This window comes from Mus caroli, unplaced genomic scaffold, assembly GCF_978045245.1.
Source record: "Mus caroli unplaced genomic scaffold, Mus_caroli_1 scaffold_11, whole genome shotgun sequence".
In the NCBI taxonomy this organism is placed as follows: domain Eukaryota; kingdom Metazoa; phylum Chordata; class Mammalia; order Rodentia; family Muridae; genus Mus; species Mus caroli.
The window spans coordinates 55,943,683-55,956,125 of NW_028227266.1; the positions used below are offsets into that span (position 1 = coordinate 55,943,683).

Sequence of the window (12,443 nt, forward strand, 5' to 3'; positions counted from 1 at the left end):
GTGAGCGCCTGGTGTTCTTCACAATCGAGTCATGACCCTGTGCCTGCTATGACTCATGTGTGATAGCACCTTGTGCCCTCTGGGGGGCCCTCCCTAGCCCCTCTCTTCAGACTTCTGAATGTGTAGTAAATGGAGTTGGTTGAGACTTGGGGGATGAGGAGGGACCGAAGACAAGTCAAGTCCTGCCCCGCCTCTGCCAGTCTTGTGAGAGGGTAGATGTCTGCTTGTTTTGGCTTCTCTCCTCCCAGGGGACTCTGCCCCTCTGCCTCAGCCTGGCCCCGCCCATCTTCAGCAGCATTCGCCTCTTACAAAGCTTAGGGTCGTTTGGAAGACATCAGTCCTGAACTATGTCCTGCAGGCAGGACTGCTGAGCCTTCTTTCTGAGGGTTCTTCTCACAGTGGAGTCTACGTCCCTTTCCACTTGTCCTGGGGGCTCCACAGGTGTGTCACTGCAGTGGCACCTAAGAAGCCGCTGTGGAAACCTAGACCCCGTGTTTTGTCAGTACTGCAAGAGCTCACCAAGCTGGCCAGTCTCCTGCCCCTGAGAACTGGGGCCCTCCTGAGGCTACCCTCATGCTGTCAGCCCTAGAGCCACCAAGTGGTAATGTCAGCCACCGGGGTTTTGTAAACTTCCTGGTATTATTTTCCTCCATGTACAGATGTATATGTCATGTCTCAATTTTTGTGCTTAAATAAAAAGATTTTCGGACAGCGCTGGTCCTGTTGTCAATGGTGGACTTGGGAGGGCTCTAGCCTACTGAAGTACAGACTAAGGGCCTACTAAGATAGGTGAGGTGACAGATAAGGTTGTTGGTGGCTGAGCTGTGCTGGACGACAGACCACTCAACTCTAGGGGAAGAACCCTTTCCAAGAGTGAAAGGCAGAATCGAGGACCCTGGCAATGGCAACTTGGTCTCTTCCAAAGGCATTTAAATTGTTTTTAGCCAAGCATAGTGGCACATACCGTTAGTCCCAGCACTCTGAGGCCAGACTGCTCTACAAAGTAAGTTCTAGGAGAGCCAGGGCTACTCAGAGGAACCTTGTCTTCCAAAACCAAATAAACGAATGAATAAGGGCCAGAGCACGTGTGATGATCAGAGAAGAACTTGCTGGAGTCCGTTCTCCCTTGTCACCCTGTGGGGCCCTGGGATTTTCATATCCACTGCTTCTGGTCTTGAAGGGCAGGGAGAGAGCCAGGCTCTTCCTCCCGCCCCCTACGTTGGTGGTCTCTAGGATGTCATTCCCATGTGATCGTGTCCGCAGTCCTCGACACAACTCTACACCCATTAAAGCCTCAGTGTCTGAAACCTGCCTGGCAATCCTTGGCAGAGGGTGTCACCCAGCCCGCGGCCGGCGGGGAGGAGCCTGGGAGGGGAGGTGTCGAGCCGCGCTTCCGGCGGGCAGCGCCGGGGCCCTGCGGAGTCCCGCCTCGCCGCCCCTCGAGCGCCCCCAGCTTCTTCGCTGGCCGGAACCTGCACCCCGAACCAGGAAGCACCTGGCGGCGGGCGCGGGATGGCTGGGCCCAGCTGGGGTCTCCCTCGGCTGGACGGTTTCATCCTTACCGAGCGCCTGGGCAGTGGCACGTACGCCACGGTGTACAAGGCCTACGCCAAGGTGGGTGTGGGCGGGTCGTACCGGAGGTGTCCTGGCGCCGGGCACCTAACTCCTGTGCCAGCCAACTCCCTGCAAGCCCGGCAGGGTCACGGCCAAGCTGAGCAGGAAAGGCGACCGCCTTGAGAGCAGTAAGGCCACAGTGGCTGCCCAAGCTGGTAGAGGAGACTGGAGCTAACCGCCCCGTTTAGGTTTTAAAAACAGCCACGCCAGTTAGGTCTGGAGGTGCGTGCGATGACCTAAGGGAATCTCTGTGTCAGTGGCTGAAGAACCGGCTCTGAAACGGAAGTTGCCTTAGGGGCTGGGAGGAGTCTGGGGTCAGACTCCCAGGCAGCACCAGTTAGAATGCAGAGTGGATAGCTCTTTAAATAGTGACATGCCCCGCCCCCTTCTCCCCCACCCCCCTCTAGAAAGTGATGCCCTGGGTTAGAAGGCGTTGGAGAACACTTGCTTGGGTGGGGTTCCCGAATCCGGATGCCTCGTTGATTTGAGACGTGGAAGCTGGGAAACTTGGAGGACCATGGAGAGTGGACAGACCCCAGACAGGGGAAAGTTTGCAGACTCAGAGCCCACTCCAGCCCGTGGGGTCGGCCCCTTCAAAACAAAAATTTCCTGTACCACAGAAGGATACTCGGGAAGTGGTAGCCATAAAATGCGTGGCCAAGAAGAGTCTCAACAAGGCGTCAGTGGAAAACCTCCTGACTGAGATTGAGATCCTCAAGGGCATTCGGCACCCCCATATCGTGCAGCTGAAAGACTTCCAGGTCTGAGCCCAGGACGGGGTGCCTCCAAAGGAGGCTGGAGAAGGGACAGCACCTAAAGCTCTCTCTCTCTCTCTCTCTCTCTCTCTCTCTCTCTCTCTCTCTCTCTCTCTCTCTCTCTGTTTTTCAAGACAGGGTTTCTCTGTATAGCCCTGGCTGTCCTGGAGCTCATACCGTCTCTCTTTACTTCCAACCACAGTGGGACAATGACAATATCTACCTCATCATGGAGTTCTGTGCAGGGGGTGACCTGTCTCGCTTCATCCATACCCGCAGGATCCTGCCTGAGAAGGTGGCCCGTGTTTTCATGCAGCAGTTGGGTAAAAAGCCTGTGACACACCCCATGTCTTCTTCTCCCCTATCCCAATGCTTTGCAGTCTGCCATGTTGTGTCCCTAGCATCTGTAGGGAATTCAGGCTTCCACATGGAGAACAGGATGTAAGAACCTTGTGGCATCTTCCAGGGCCCAGTAGGTGGAACCCAAGTGCTTTAGTGAGGGAGAATGCAAAGTCCTTAAGGGCTGGGGCTTTTCTGGAGGCTCCTTGAAGGGAGGGTGGTTTTATGAAGGGTACAGAGAACAGGCACTTGGGGACTCTTAGAAGTAGCCAGAGTCTGTTGCTTCTGTATATTCTGTAGCTCAGCCAGAACAGCACTGCAGTAATAGAGTTGTACGGGGATAGGTGGAGGCCTGGGGAGGGGAGAGGCAGGTGGGAAAGAGGCTCTGACTTATTTTCTGGTGGCTGACTCCTCAGCTAGTGCCCTGCAGTTCCTGCATGAAAGAAACATCTCCCACTTGGATCTGAAACCGCAGAACATCCTGCTGAGCTCTTTGGAGAAGCCCCACCTGAAACTGGCAGGTCTGTGTCTGGAGCAGCAGGGTGGCAGTTCATTTAGAGTGGGTGAACAGTGAGCTCCTGGCTGTGCTGGTTCCCAGGGGTCCCTCTGTTAAATCATTAGTGATAGATCAGGAGGTGTAGAGCTGAGCCTGTCACCAAAAGGTAGCACCCATTCCCAGGCTGCCCACACTTTCTGTCCTGCAGTGTGGTGGGTGGAGCTAGGGATCAAGTCTGAATCAGAGTTGGGGTTCAGTCTGGAACTCGTGCCAATATGTGACCAGCATCCAGGATCAGTCTGTGAGCTGAGACCCAACTTAATCCGTTCTTAGGGTTAGGGCTCAGTCTGGACGGCTGAGGAGAATACTTAACAGTGGACAGGTGTTTGTGGTTCTGGTAAGATTTAAAGAATGGACTTGAGTTTGGAGGCCAGGGCTGGGGTGGGGCTTTCTGTGGAATTGAATTTGAGATAGGTTTAAGGAAAAGGTGCTTAAGAGGCTGTGTGCCATGCAGAGGGTTTCCCCCCCCTCCCCCGAGGGGGATATAGGAGTGTTGCACAGGGGAGGAGGCGGGAGTAGTCCAGGTGAGTCTAAGGTGGGGAGGAGCCCTGACTGGCGTCATAGGAACAGCTGGGATTTGAACCCTGGGCCTGCCCTCTTGCCTGCAGACTTTGGCTTTGCCCAGCACATGTCTCCGTGGGACGAAAAACACGTGCTCCGTGGCTCCCCGCTCTATATGGCTCCTGAGATGGTGTGTCGGCGGCAGTATGACGCGCGTGTGGACCTCTGGTCTGTGGGGGTGATCCTGTACGGTGAGACTTCTCTTCCCTTGTTGTCCACCCTGAGAGTTACTCTGTATTTGGGCCAGGCTTTTCTGGGCCTCTCCTGGGTTCAAATGAGAATTAAGGGCTCTACTCTGAGGGATTTTTGGTCCCCTTTCTGTGGGCAGGCTAGGCCAGACTTAACCCTGTTCCCTTCCGGCCCCTCCTCTGCCTTCTTCCACAGAAGCCCTCTTTGGGCAGCCCCCCTTTGCCTCCAGATCGTTCTCAGAGCTAGAAGAAAAGATTCGCAGCAATCGGGTGATTGAGGTGCGTCTGGCAGGGTCTAGGCATCCAACCGGGGATTGAGGGACTCAAGGCCCAGAAGTTTGTTCAGCACTGCAGTGCAGGCTCTGGGCCTTTCATGGCAGTGGGGCATGCTCTGTGGTGGAAGCCTAGAGTCTGGTCCGTTCCTGAGGATCCATTTCAGCCATGACAAGCAACAAATGACCAGGCCCAATCTTCCCATAGTCCGGGGCTGGAGGCAAATACCCATTTGATAGGAGACTGATAAAGGATGCTTGGCTTTCTTCCTGCACATCACCTGGACTTGCCATGATCCACTCAGATCTCAGATTACCCACAGCAAACACGTATCCCTTATGAGAGTTCCTAACAGGCCTTAGGCTTTGGGCTCAGATGTTGGAGCCTTCTGTGATGTGTCTCTGCTCTATGCCTCTGTAGCTCCCTCTTCGGCCCCAACTCTCCCTAGACTGCCGGGACCTGTTGCAGCGACTTCTAGAGCGGGATCCGGCCCGTCGAATCTCCTTCAAGGACTTCTTTGCCCATCCCTGGGTGGACCTGGAGCACATGCCCAGTGGGGAGAGCCTGGTGCAGGCAGTAAGCAGACTGATGGGGAGAGGGTGGGCTGGGTCTCATTTGCCTGGTCTTGGTGGTGAATAGGTGACCGGCTCACAGAATTAGAGCAGGTTGCCACAGGGCACAGGGGTGGGATTGCTGACTGATGCTACTTGCTGTGGCATTAGGATGGTAGGTCTGATTGCTGATCCTCCAATCCCCCCCAGAGGGCCCTTGTGGTGGAGGCTGTGAAGAAGGACCAGGAGGGGGATGCTGCCACTGCCCTGTCGCTCTACTGCAAGGCTCTGGACTTCTTTGTACCTGCGCTACACTGTGAGGACCAGGCCATTCCTATAACCTGTGTGCAGAGGGGGCAGGAGTTGGGTCAGGGTCCCCATTCGGAGCTTAGGGGAGATGGTGCAGAAGATCAACCTGGAACTGAGTATCTGAAGATTACAGCGGGCTTACTGTGGGGTAGGCTTTCAGGACAGCATCCTCATATGAACCCTTCACCTTCCGCAGACGAAGTGGATGCCCAGAGGAAGGAGGCAATTAAGGCGAAGGTGGGTGAACTCCCCAGGAGAAAATGGGTGGACATGAAAGGAGAGACCAGAGATGATGCCAGAGCCTCTGGCAAATGGCATTCTTAGATTTGAAACCTCTCCCACGAGATAGAGCTAGGGGAAGTGGGTGGCTGCCATGGTTAGTGTGAGGCAGTCACTAAGGAGCAGAGGCAAACTTGGAGGTGGGTGCAGGATAGGGGGATAGCCCTCAGCCCCTCATTCTCTTACAGGTGGGACAGTATGTGTCCCGGGCGGAGGAGCTCAAAGCCATTGTCTCCTCCTCCAATCAGGCCCTGCTAAGACAGGGCACAACTGTCCAGGAGCTGCTTCAAGGTAGGTTTCCGTCCCCGGTCTGTGCGCAAGTCCTGGCCACCCTGCTCCATCACAGCAGGGACTGACAGGGCCTTCCTATGCGAAAACAACAGGCTGCTCCCTCACCATGAGCCTTTACTCTCACATCAGAGATGGCCCGTGACAAGCCACGCCTCCTCGCTGCCCTGGAAGTGGCCTCAGCTGCCCTGGCCAAGGTTCGTGCTCACTGGGAGGAGTCCGGGTGGGACAGAAAGGACACCAAGGCACAATATAGAATGGTGTGTCGCCCCTCTGGCTGTAGGAGGAGGAAGCTGGCAAAGAACAGGATGCCCTGGACCTGTACCAGCACAGCCTCGGGGAGCTGCTAGTGCTGTTGGCAGGTAAGGCCCCAGCACCGTTATGGGCCCTGCCTCTGGTTACCCTGTCCTCACCATCTCCACTCTCCTTACAGCAGAGGCCCCAGGCCGAAGGCGGGAGCTTCTTCACACCGAGGTAGGGGTGGGAGTCGAGAAGTGCTCCTTTCCCTCCTCCTACTCAGGTCTGTGGGACATAAATAGATCGCATATGGACTTTCCTTGCCTCAGAATTGTGAGGTCAGTGACCCAGGACTTCTGTGCCTAGATTAAACCAAAAGTCTGGGGCTGGTGAGATGGCTCAGTGGGTAAGAGCACCCGACTGCTCTTCCAAAGGTCCAGAGTTCAAATCCCAGCATCCACATGGTGGCTAACAACCATCCGTAATGAGATCTGGTGCCCTCTTCTGGAGTGTCTGAAGACAGCTACAGTGTACTTACATATAATAAATAAATAAATCTTTAAAAAAAAAAAAAAAACAAAAACAAAAGTCTGCTGGGCTCCTACAACAGGGAACAGATAGTGTTATCAGAGACAAGGCCATTCTAATGAGACAGAGGGTTCTGGGGCGCATCAGGGGTGAGGAGGCACTTGACTTGAACCCTCCTCACGTCTGCCCATGTTGTCTCTTGGCAGGTTCAGAACCTTATGGCTCGAGCTGAATACCTGAAGGAACAGATCAAGGTGGGCACGAACAGGCCTCACTGGGCAGTGGCTTGTGGGTTCCTCCTCTCTGTGGTTGTATGTGGGCTCTGACTTCTGATGTCTAGCTGTCTTCATCTTACCCCTCACTTTGCTTTGACATCCCACAGATAAGGGAGTCTCACTGGGAAGCGGAGAATCTGGACAAAGAGGGGCTGTCGGAGTCTGTTCGTAGTTGTGAGTCCTGCTCTGGGGTCTGACAGCCTATAACAGGGTTTTGCCTCTCCTGTAAGAGACCCAAGCTTGATCTTCCTCTTTCACCTCTGTTAGCTTGCACACTGCAGTGACACCGGAAGGACCAGCGGATGGAGCACAACCCTAGAGAGAAGCTGTATTACCAACTCAGGTTGACACCTGCACACCTAGGACCTTCCTGGACGAGCAGCTCCCATATCCTGGTTCCCAGCATTCCTCTGAGTGTTCTCCACCCTTGGGGTATCTGGTGGCAGGTGTACTAAGCTCTGGGAGAATTACTTGAATGTGAGCTTGTCATTAGGTGACTTCTGGTCTAAGCCTGTCTGGCTTCAGGACATCATCACCCGTTGTGTTTTGTTCTGCAAAGAGGACGTCATGCCTCTTCAGGACACTCGCTACCAGACAGCTGCTGTACCTGGGCCACCCCTCCCTGGGAGCCTTTATTCCAACCCTACTTTCTTCTTGCACTGGAATGGGACACTCGGATACCCTCAGGGACTACCTACCTGACAATATGTTCTCGGCTCTCAGACCTCTCCAGTCTTCCTGCAAGCTCAGAGCTGCCATCCTTTTCAGTTCTTTAAGACAATCATGCATGAAAGTCGTGCCCTTTGTAAAGGTGGAATACATGTGAGAACCCTAGACCTTCCCTGCCTTGGCATGGAGGAGGGGTCCTCATATCCCCACTTACAGCTCTCTTTGAGGGGATATGCCACACTAATCACATGGTGGACCCTGAGCTAGAGCTGGGTCTTGGCTGGGTCTTCCCTTCTGTCCTATTAAGCTACGGATACATCCACAGCTTATACCCTGTGTGAGCTGGAGAAGAACTTACATAACTGGAGTTACTGGAAGATTGCTTTTTTTTTTTTAACATCCCCTCCCCCAAGTCATCATCTTGTTTCAGATTTTTATTCAAATTCTTATTGAAGGCTGATTTTTGAATAAGGAGCAGAGGAGCTGTTCTGCCACAAATGACCCCCAAATGACAGGCACTGAGAGTTTGTCTCTTTCTTTCTTTCTTTCTTTCTTTCTTTCTTTCTTTCTTTCTTTCTTTCTTTCTTTCTTTCTTTCTCTCTCTCTCTCTTTCTTTCTTTCTTTCTTTCTTTCTCTCTTTCTTTTTCTTTCTTTCTTTCTCTCTCTCTCTCTCTCTCTCTCTCTCTCTCTCTCTCTCTCTCTCTCTGTGTGTGTGTGTGTGTGTGTGTGTGTGAAGGGTTATTTCTAAAGTTAGAGAATACTGGTGATTTTCAATCATTTTGCCCTTAGCCACCTCCTTGCAAAATGGAACACCCTCCTTGCTAGAGGCTGGATGTATGTAAAGATTATAGTTCATTGTTTCTCTATTAAATTATTTTCCATACTTAAGCATTTCTTCTTGCCTTGGAAAAATGGGTGAAGTGGTCCTGCTCATAACCAAGAGAAGCTGGGGAGCCTGACTAGTATGGCCCAGAGGGAAGTGACTGTACACCTGCCTCTTGCCTTTAGTCTCTGGGGATCCAGAAGTCCTGCTGACTGCCACTATTCCTGCTAACCACCTAGTGTGTGTTGTTGGGAACAGGGGGTCAGGATGGATAGATAGACCTGGGAGCCCAGTGAGGCCTTATTTCTGCATACCGCAGCATAGTGACAGGTGGTAGCCCTCTAGAACACTCTAGAACAGTCCTCTCTAGACCATCCTACCCTGCACACTCCCAGGAGCCTCCTGACTCTGGGCCAACAGTGAATGAGCAAGCTGGGTTTTAGAAAAAGAGAATCTTTTAGGGTTCCTTCTTATATCTAGTCCCCCAAAGATCCCCAGATCTTCCTGGGTCTGATAGAGGAGGGACCAAGACAGAATGAATTCCCCTGATGCCTTTGGCCTAGCCATTGGGGGGCAGTGTACAGCAGTGTCCTATAGGGTGAGGGAGCTGCTGAAGTCTCTGTTAGTTCTGTTCCTTGGCCCAACACTTGGATTGTACAATTGGGCTATTGGTGAACGTGCCCAGTAAGACTCACAGGGCAGTGTGTGTAGGCCTGGTATATAGCACAAGTACAATAAAATGTTATTTTCAACTGTAGGGAGAAACACATACTTGAGATTTTCTCTGGAAATGAAGCAGATGAAAAGTTTCAGGAAGGAAAAATAAGGAAAGAAAGAGGAGGGGATGACTGGAGAGGGCTGGCTGGGAAGGGACAGGATGACAGGATGGGTGACCCTCACAAGACAGGAAGGGAGAGAGGCAAATGTCTCCAGGCCACTGTTTACTGTGATGGCCGTACCGGCCAGCTGGCTGGGAACAAGGACCAGAGATTCTTACACAGGGTGTCTGAGCAATGGGCCCATGTGGGACACCCAGTGCAGGAGGTAGAGCGTGGGAATCTGAGGCTCTCCCGAGCATTGAATTGATGTCCTCCAGGCAGCTCTCGTCGAGCCACCCGTGAAGCAGGGAGGCAGGCAGCCTGGGAGCTGAAACAAACAGGGAGCGGGCTCCGGAGAGCTTTCCGAGTGGCACGGGCCTAGAGGAGACTTCACGTTTGTGTTTCAAATATTTTCCTTATGAGAGGTGAAGAATTGCTGTCACTTCTCTTCAAGGCTTTCAAAAATGTCTGTCTAGGAGCTGCACCCCCTTGCCTTCCCATCTCTACTCTCCCACTACCAGACCAAGCCAAGGTCAGCACCCGACCTCAACCTCCTATTTTCCCATGGACCTACCCTAGAAGGAGGAGATGAGCCTTTGGAATAGACCACAGGACCCAGGTGTCTCTGGGCCCAGCCTGCACCTCCCCCACCTTCCTTAGTTTTTGGTTTGGTTTGGTTTGGTTTGGTTTGGATTGGTTTGGTTTGGTTTGGTTTGGTTTCCCCCAACTGGGGATATAGGAAAGGATATAAGATGGTCTGGAAGGAAGGAGCCCATCCCTAGAGGCCAAGTTGCTGTCCCAGCCCTCCCTAAGAGGACAATGGCCCCAACTATGAGGCCGAGGAGGCAGGAGGCATGAGGCACATCATCTGGCCAGCCCCCACCCCCACGTCAGCCCCCCCCCTCCCACACACACACAGAGTAATTCACACTATCAAACACACAGAGACACAGAAACAAAACTGTGTCCAACCTACATTCCTGGCTACAGAAATGCAGGCACAGGTCTTGCTGAGGCAGAGGCAGCCTCAGCATTACTGTGCCCTGGACCCAGGCCAGTGGGCTCCCCATGCCTCATACAAACTGGTACTAGCAACGTCCGGCAGTCACAGGGTTAGAGGCAGGACAGTGAGCTCCACAGCTCCCCAACCCTGCTGAAACCTCAGCTCTGTGGAACAGAGGACAGAAGCTCCTGCCTGCCCAGTGCTGAGCCAGAGCCTCAGCTGGGTCAATAGGCACTGTCAGACGCTCAGCTGGATAAGGGAACATGCCCCAGATGTCCCCAGTGCCTGCCTAGGGCTTCCAGTGTCTGAAGAGGGACCATCTGGCTGTTGGGGGGAAAAGGGAGATCCTGTACATTCCAAACCCTGGCCACCCTCCCTGCCTCCACCCTGGGAAACAACTGGCCTTAGGAAGCCACTTGTTATCTCTGCACTCCTCTTTCCACTGGGAACTGGGCCTGAGCTGCCTGGGTGGGTGGGAAGCAGGAAGAGTGGACTGGAGGCTCCTTAGGTCGGTCCCGGGGTTGCCACTGAGTTCTCTGGAATCCTGAATGTCGTGGAGTCAGACACCTTTATTTGTAGGCTGTGGAGTAGGAGGATCAGGCAGGCTGTGTGTTTTTGATTTCCCCTGTCCTGGGATAGCCTTCGGAATCCCTCACCCATCTTGGGAATTCTTTCTCATTTTTCCTTAAGAAGAAATCTATGCTTGCTATGGATGGGGGGGGGGGGTGGGGAGGGCAGATTAAAAAGAATTTGGGTCAGAAACTGACTCTTTTTTTTTTCATCACGACTGGACATTTCCAGTGTCCCACAAGGGGAAAGAAGGAAAGAGGAAGGGAGAAAGCAAAAGGATGGGAGGAGAGAGGCCTGAAGCATCAGGACCTATTTGGTAGAGGAAGGGTTTAGGTGCTGTTAAAGGGGGACTCTTGGGGGTCAATGGCTTCCTTTGTGGCCTTCACTTCATACCAGATAGTCCTGGAACATACAACTATAAAACAAGAGCGTGGAACCAGGATGGGGAGAGCTGGGACTTGGGTGGCCCTGTGCAGAAGACAGCTCCAGCTTGGCTGGGTTAGCTGCTCCCTGTAAAGGGCGTGGAATCAAGAGTGTGCATGGTATTGGGAGGTGCAGATGAACACATGGATAGGGAGACAAATCCTTAGCACTGCTGATGCAGATGGACAGGGTCGCCTCAGCCTGCTCACTTTATTCATCTTTGCCTGCACTTCAGACTGGCTCTTTTGCCCCAGAGCCTGCTCTGCTCCATTCCAGGGACACTGAAGACAGCTCAGGGCCTCTTGGGGTTCCTGCGATGTGAGTGGAGGATCAGTGAGGAGACAGAGTCCCCTCCCGCCTCCTGACCCCAGGCGCCAAACAGCCCTGCTTTGACAGGGTTCATTGAGTGTCCCCATGCACCCTTACCACCTGACCTGCCATGCTGGCCTCCTTCTCAGCCAGCAAAGCACTGAGGGGGAGGGGGCTGTCCAATCCCATTAGGTGGAAGGCCCCTGAGGGTGGAGGGCCTGCTGTTGATGCTGGCCTAGGCAGCCCATGCTCCCCCACCCCCAGCTTGGGGCTCCTTTGGGAAGGTCAGAAAAGGGTTTTTGTCCAGTGGCTGCTAATCCCTTCCTCAGGGGGTGGACTAGGAGCATATGAGAGATGCAGGTGCCTCCCCCAGGATGCTCAAAGGATGCTCAGTAGGAGAGCCTCAGGCAGCCCTCCTCAGGGCATGGATCCCTTCTGTCCTCACCCTTTCAATGCTTCCTTCCCTTTTCAGCTTTCCCACTCCAGATTACCTACCCTTCCGTGCTCTTATTTTATAGAGAAACCTAATAGGAACTTTGCCCTTGAAAACAAACTGCTTTTCCTGCCTGTAATACTGATGGCTTCCCCACAGGCTGGCACTTATTCTGTGAGGCCAAGAGGCACCAGGTGCCTGTAGCACTTTCCTTCTGCCCTGCAAGCCCCGGAGATGACCACTGGAGCAGCTACTTGGGACTTCCAGAATGCTATCCCTACCCTGCCTGCCAGGCATCAGCAAGTATGATGACATTTGGAGTCTTCATTTAAGAATTTTCTTGGGCTGGTGAGATGGCTCAGTGGGTAAGAGCACCCGACTGCTCTTCCGAAGGTCCAGAGTTCAAATCCCAGCAACCCCATGGTGGCTCACAACCATCTGCAACGAGATCTGGCGCCCTCTTCTGGAATGTCTGAAGACAGCTACAGTGTACTTACATATAATAAATAAATAAATCTTTAAAAAAAAATGTTTAAAAAAAAAAAAAAAGAATTTTCTTTTTCCCTTTGTATTCCTCATTAAAGTCATACATAGTGTTGCTGCACATCTGTAATCCTAGCACTTGGGAGGCTAGCTTGGGCT

At 53.1% G+C, this 12,443-nt stretch overlaps 1 protein-coding gene across 3 annotated transcripts; it reads left to right on the forward strand.

The window, feature by feature from the left end:
- Positions 1 to 1,244: 1,244 nt before the first annotated feature.
- Ulk3 (unc-51 like kinase 3) lies at positions 1,245 to 8,305 on the forward strand. 3 transcript variants are annotated; one of them, XM_085844657.1, is made up of 16 exons: positions 1,245 to 1,614; positions 2,235 to 2,375; positions 2,572 to 2,687; positions 3,125 to 3,229; positions 3,873 to 4,016; positions 4,210 to 4,292; positions 4,707 to 4,862; positions 5,048 to 5,153; positions 5,343 to 5,383; positions 5,614 to 5,716; positions 5,846 to 5,910; positions 5,997 to 6,075; positions 6,147 to 6,187; positions 6,685 to 6,732; positions 6,861 to 6,927; positions 7,021 to 8,305. In XM_085844657.1, the coding sequence occupies exons 3-16, from the start codon at positions 2,579 to 2,581 to the stop codon at positions 7,035 to 7,037; spliced, it is 1,164 nt and encodes a 387-aa protein (XP_085700783.1). In that variant the 5' UTR covers positions 1,245 to 1,614; positions 2,235 to 2,375; positions 2,572 to 2,578; the 3' UTR covers positions 7,038 to 8,305. The 3 variants fall into 3 exon arrangements, 2 of the variants coding, with proteins under 2 accessions (XP_085700783.1, XP_021027328.1); XM_021171669.3 differs by having other exon boundaries at positions 1,248 to 1,614; positions 2,572 to 2,692; XR_015048960.1 differs by lacking the exons at positions 6,861 to 6,927; positions 7,021 to 8,305 and having other exon boundaries at positions 1,248 to 1,614; positions 2,572 to 2,692; positions 5,809 to 5,910.
- The last annotated feature ends 4,138 nt before the right edge of the window (positions 8,306 to 12,443 follow it).

Coding starts and splice junctions, on each gene's coding strand:
- Ulk3 (XM_021171669.3), top strand. CDS start 1,513: ATGGCTGGGCCCAGCTGGGGTCTCCCTCGGCTGGACGGTTTCATCCTT. Junction 2,693..3,124: donor TGTTTTCATGCAGCAGTTGG/GTAAAAAGCCTG, acceptor CTGACTCCTCAG/CTAGTGCCCTGCAGTTCCTG. Junction 4,863..5,047: donor GGGAGAGCCTGGTGCAGGCA/GTAAGCAGACTG, acceptor AATCCCCCCCAG/AGGGCCCTTGTGGTGGAGGC.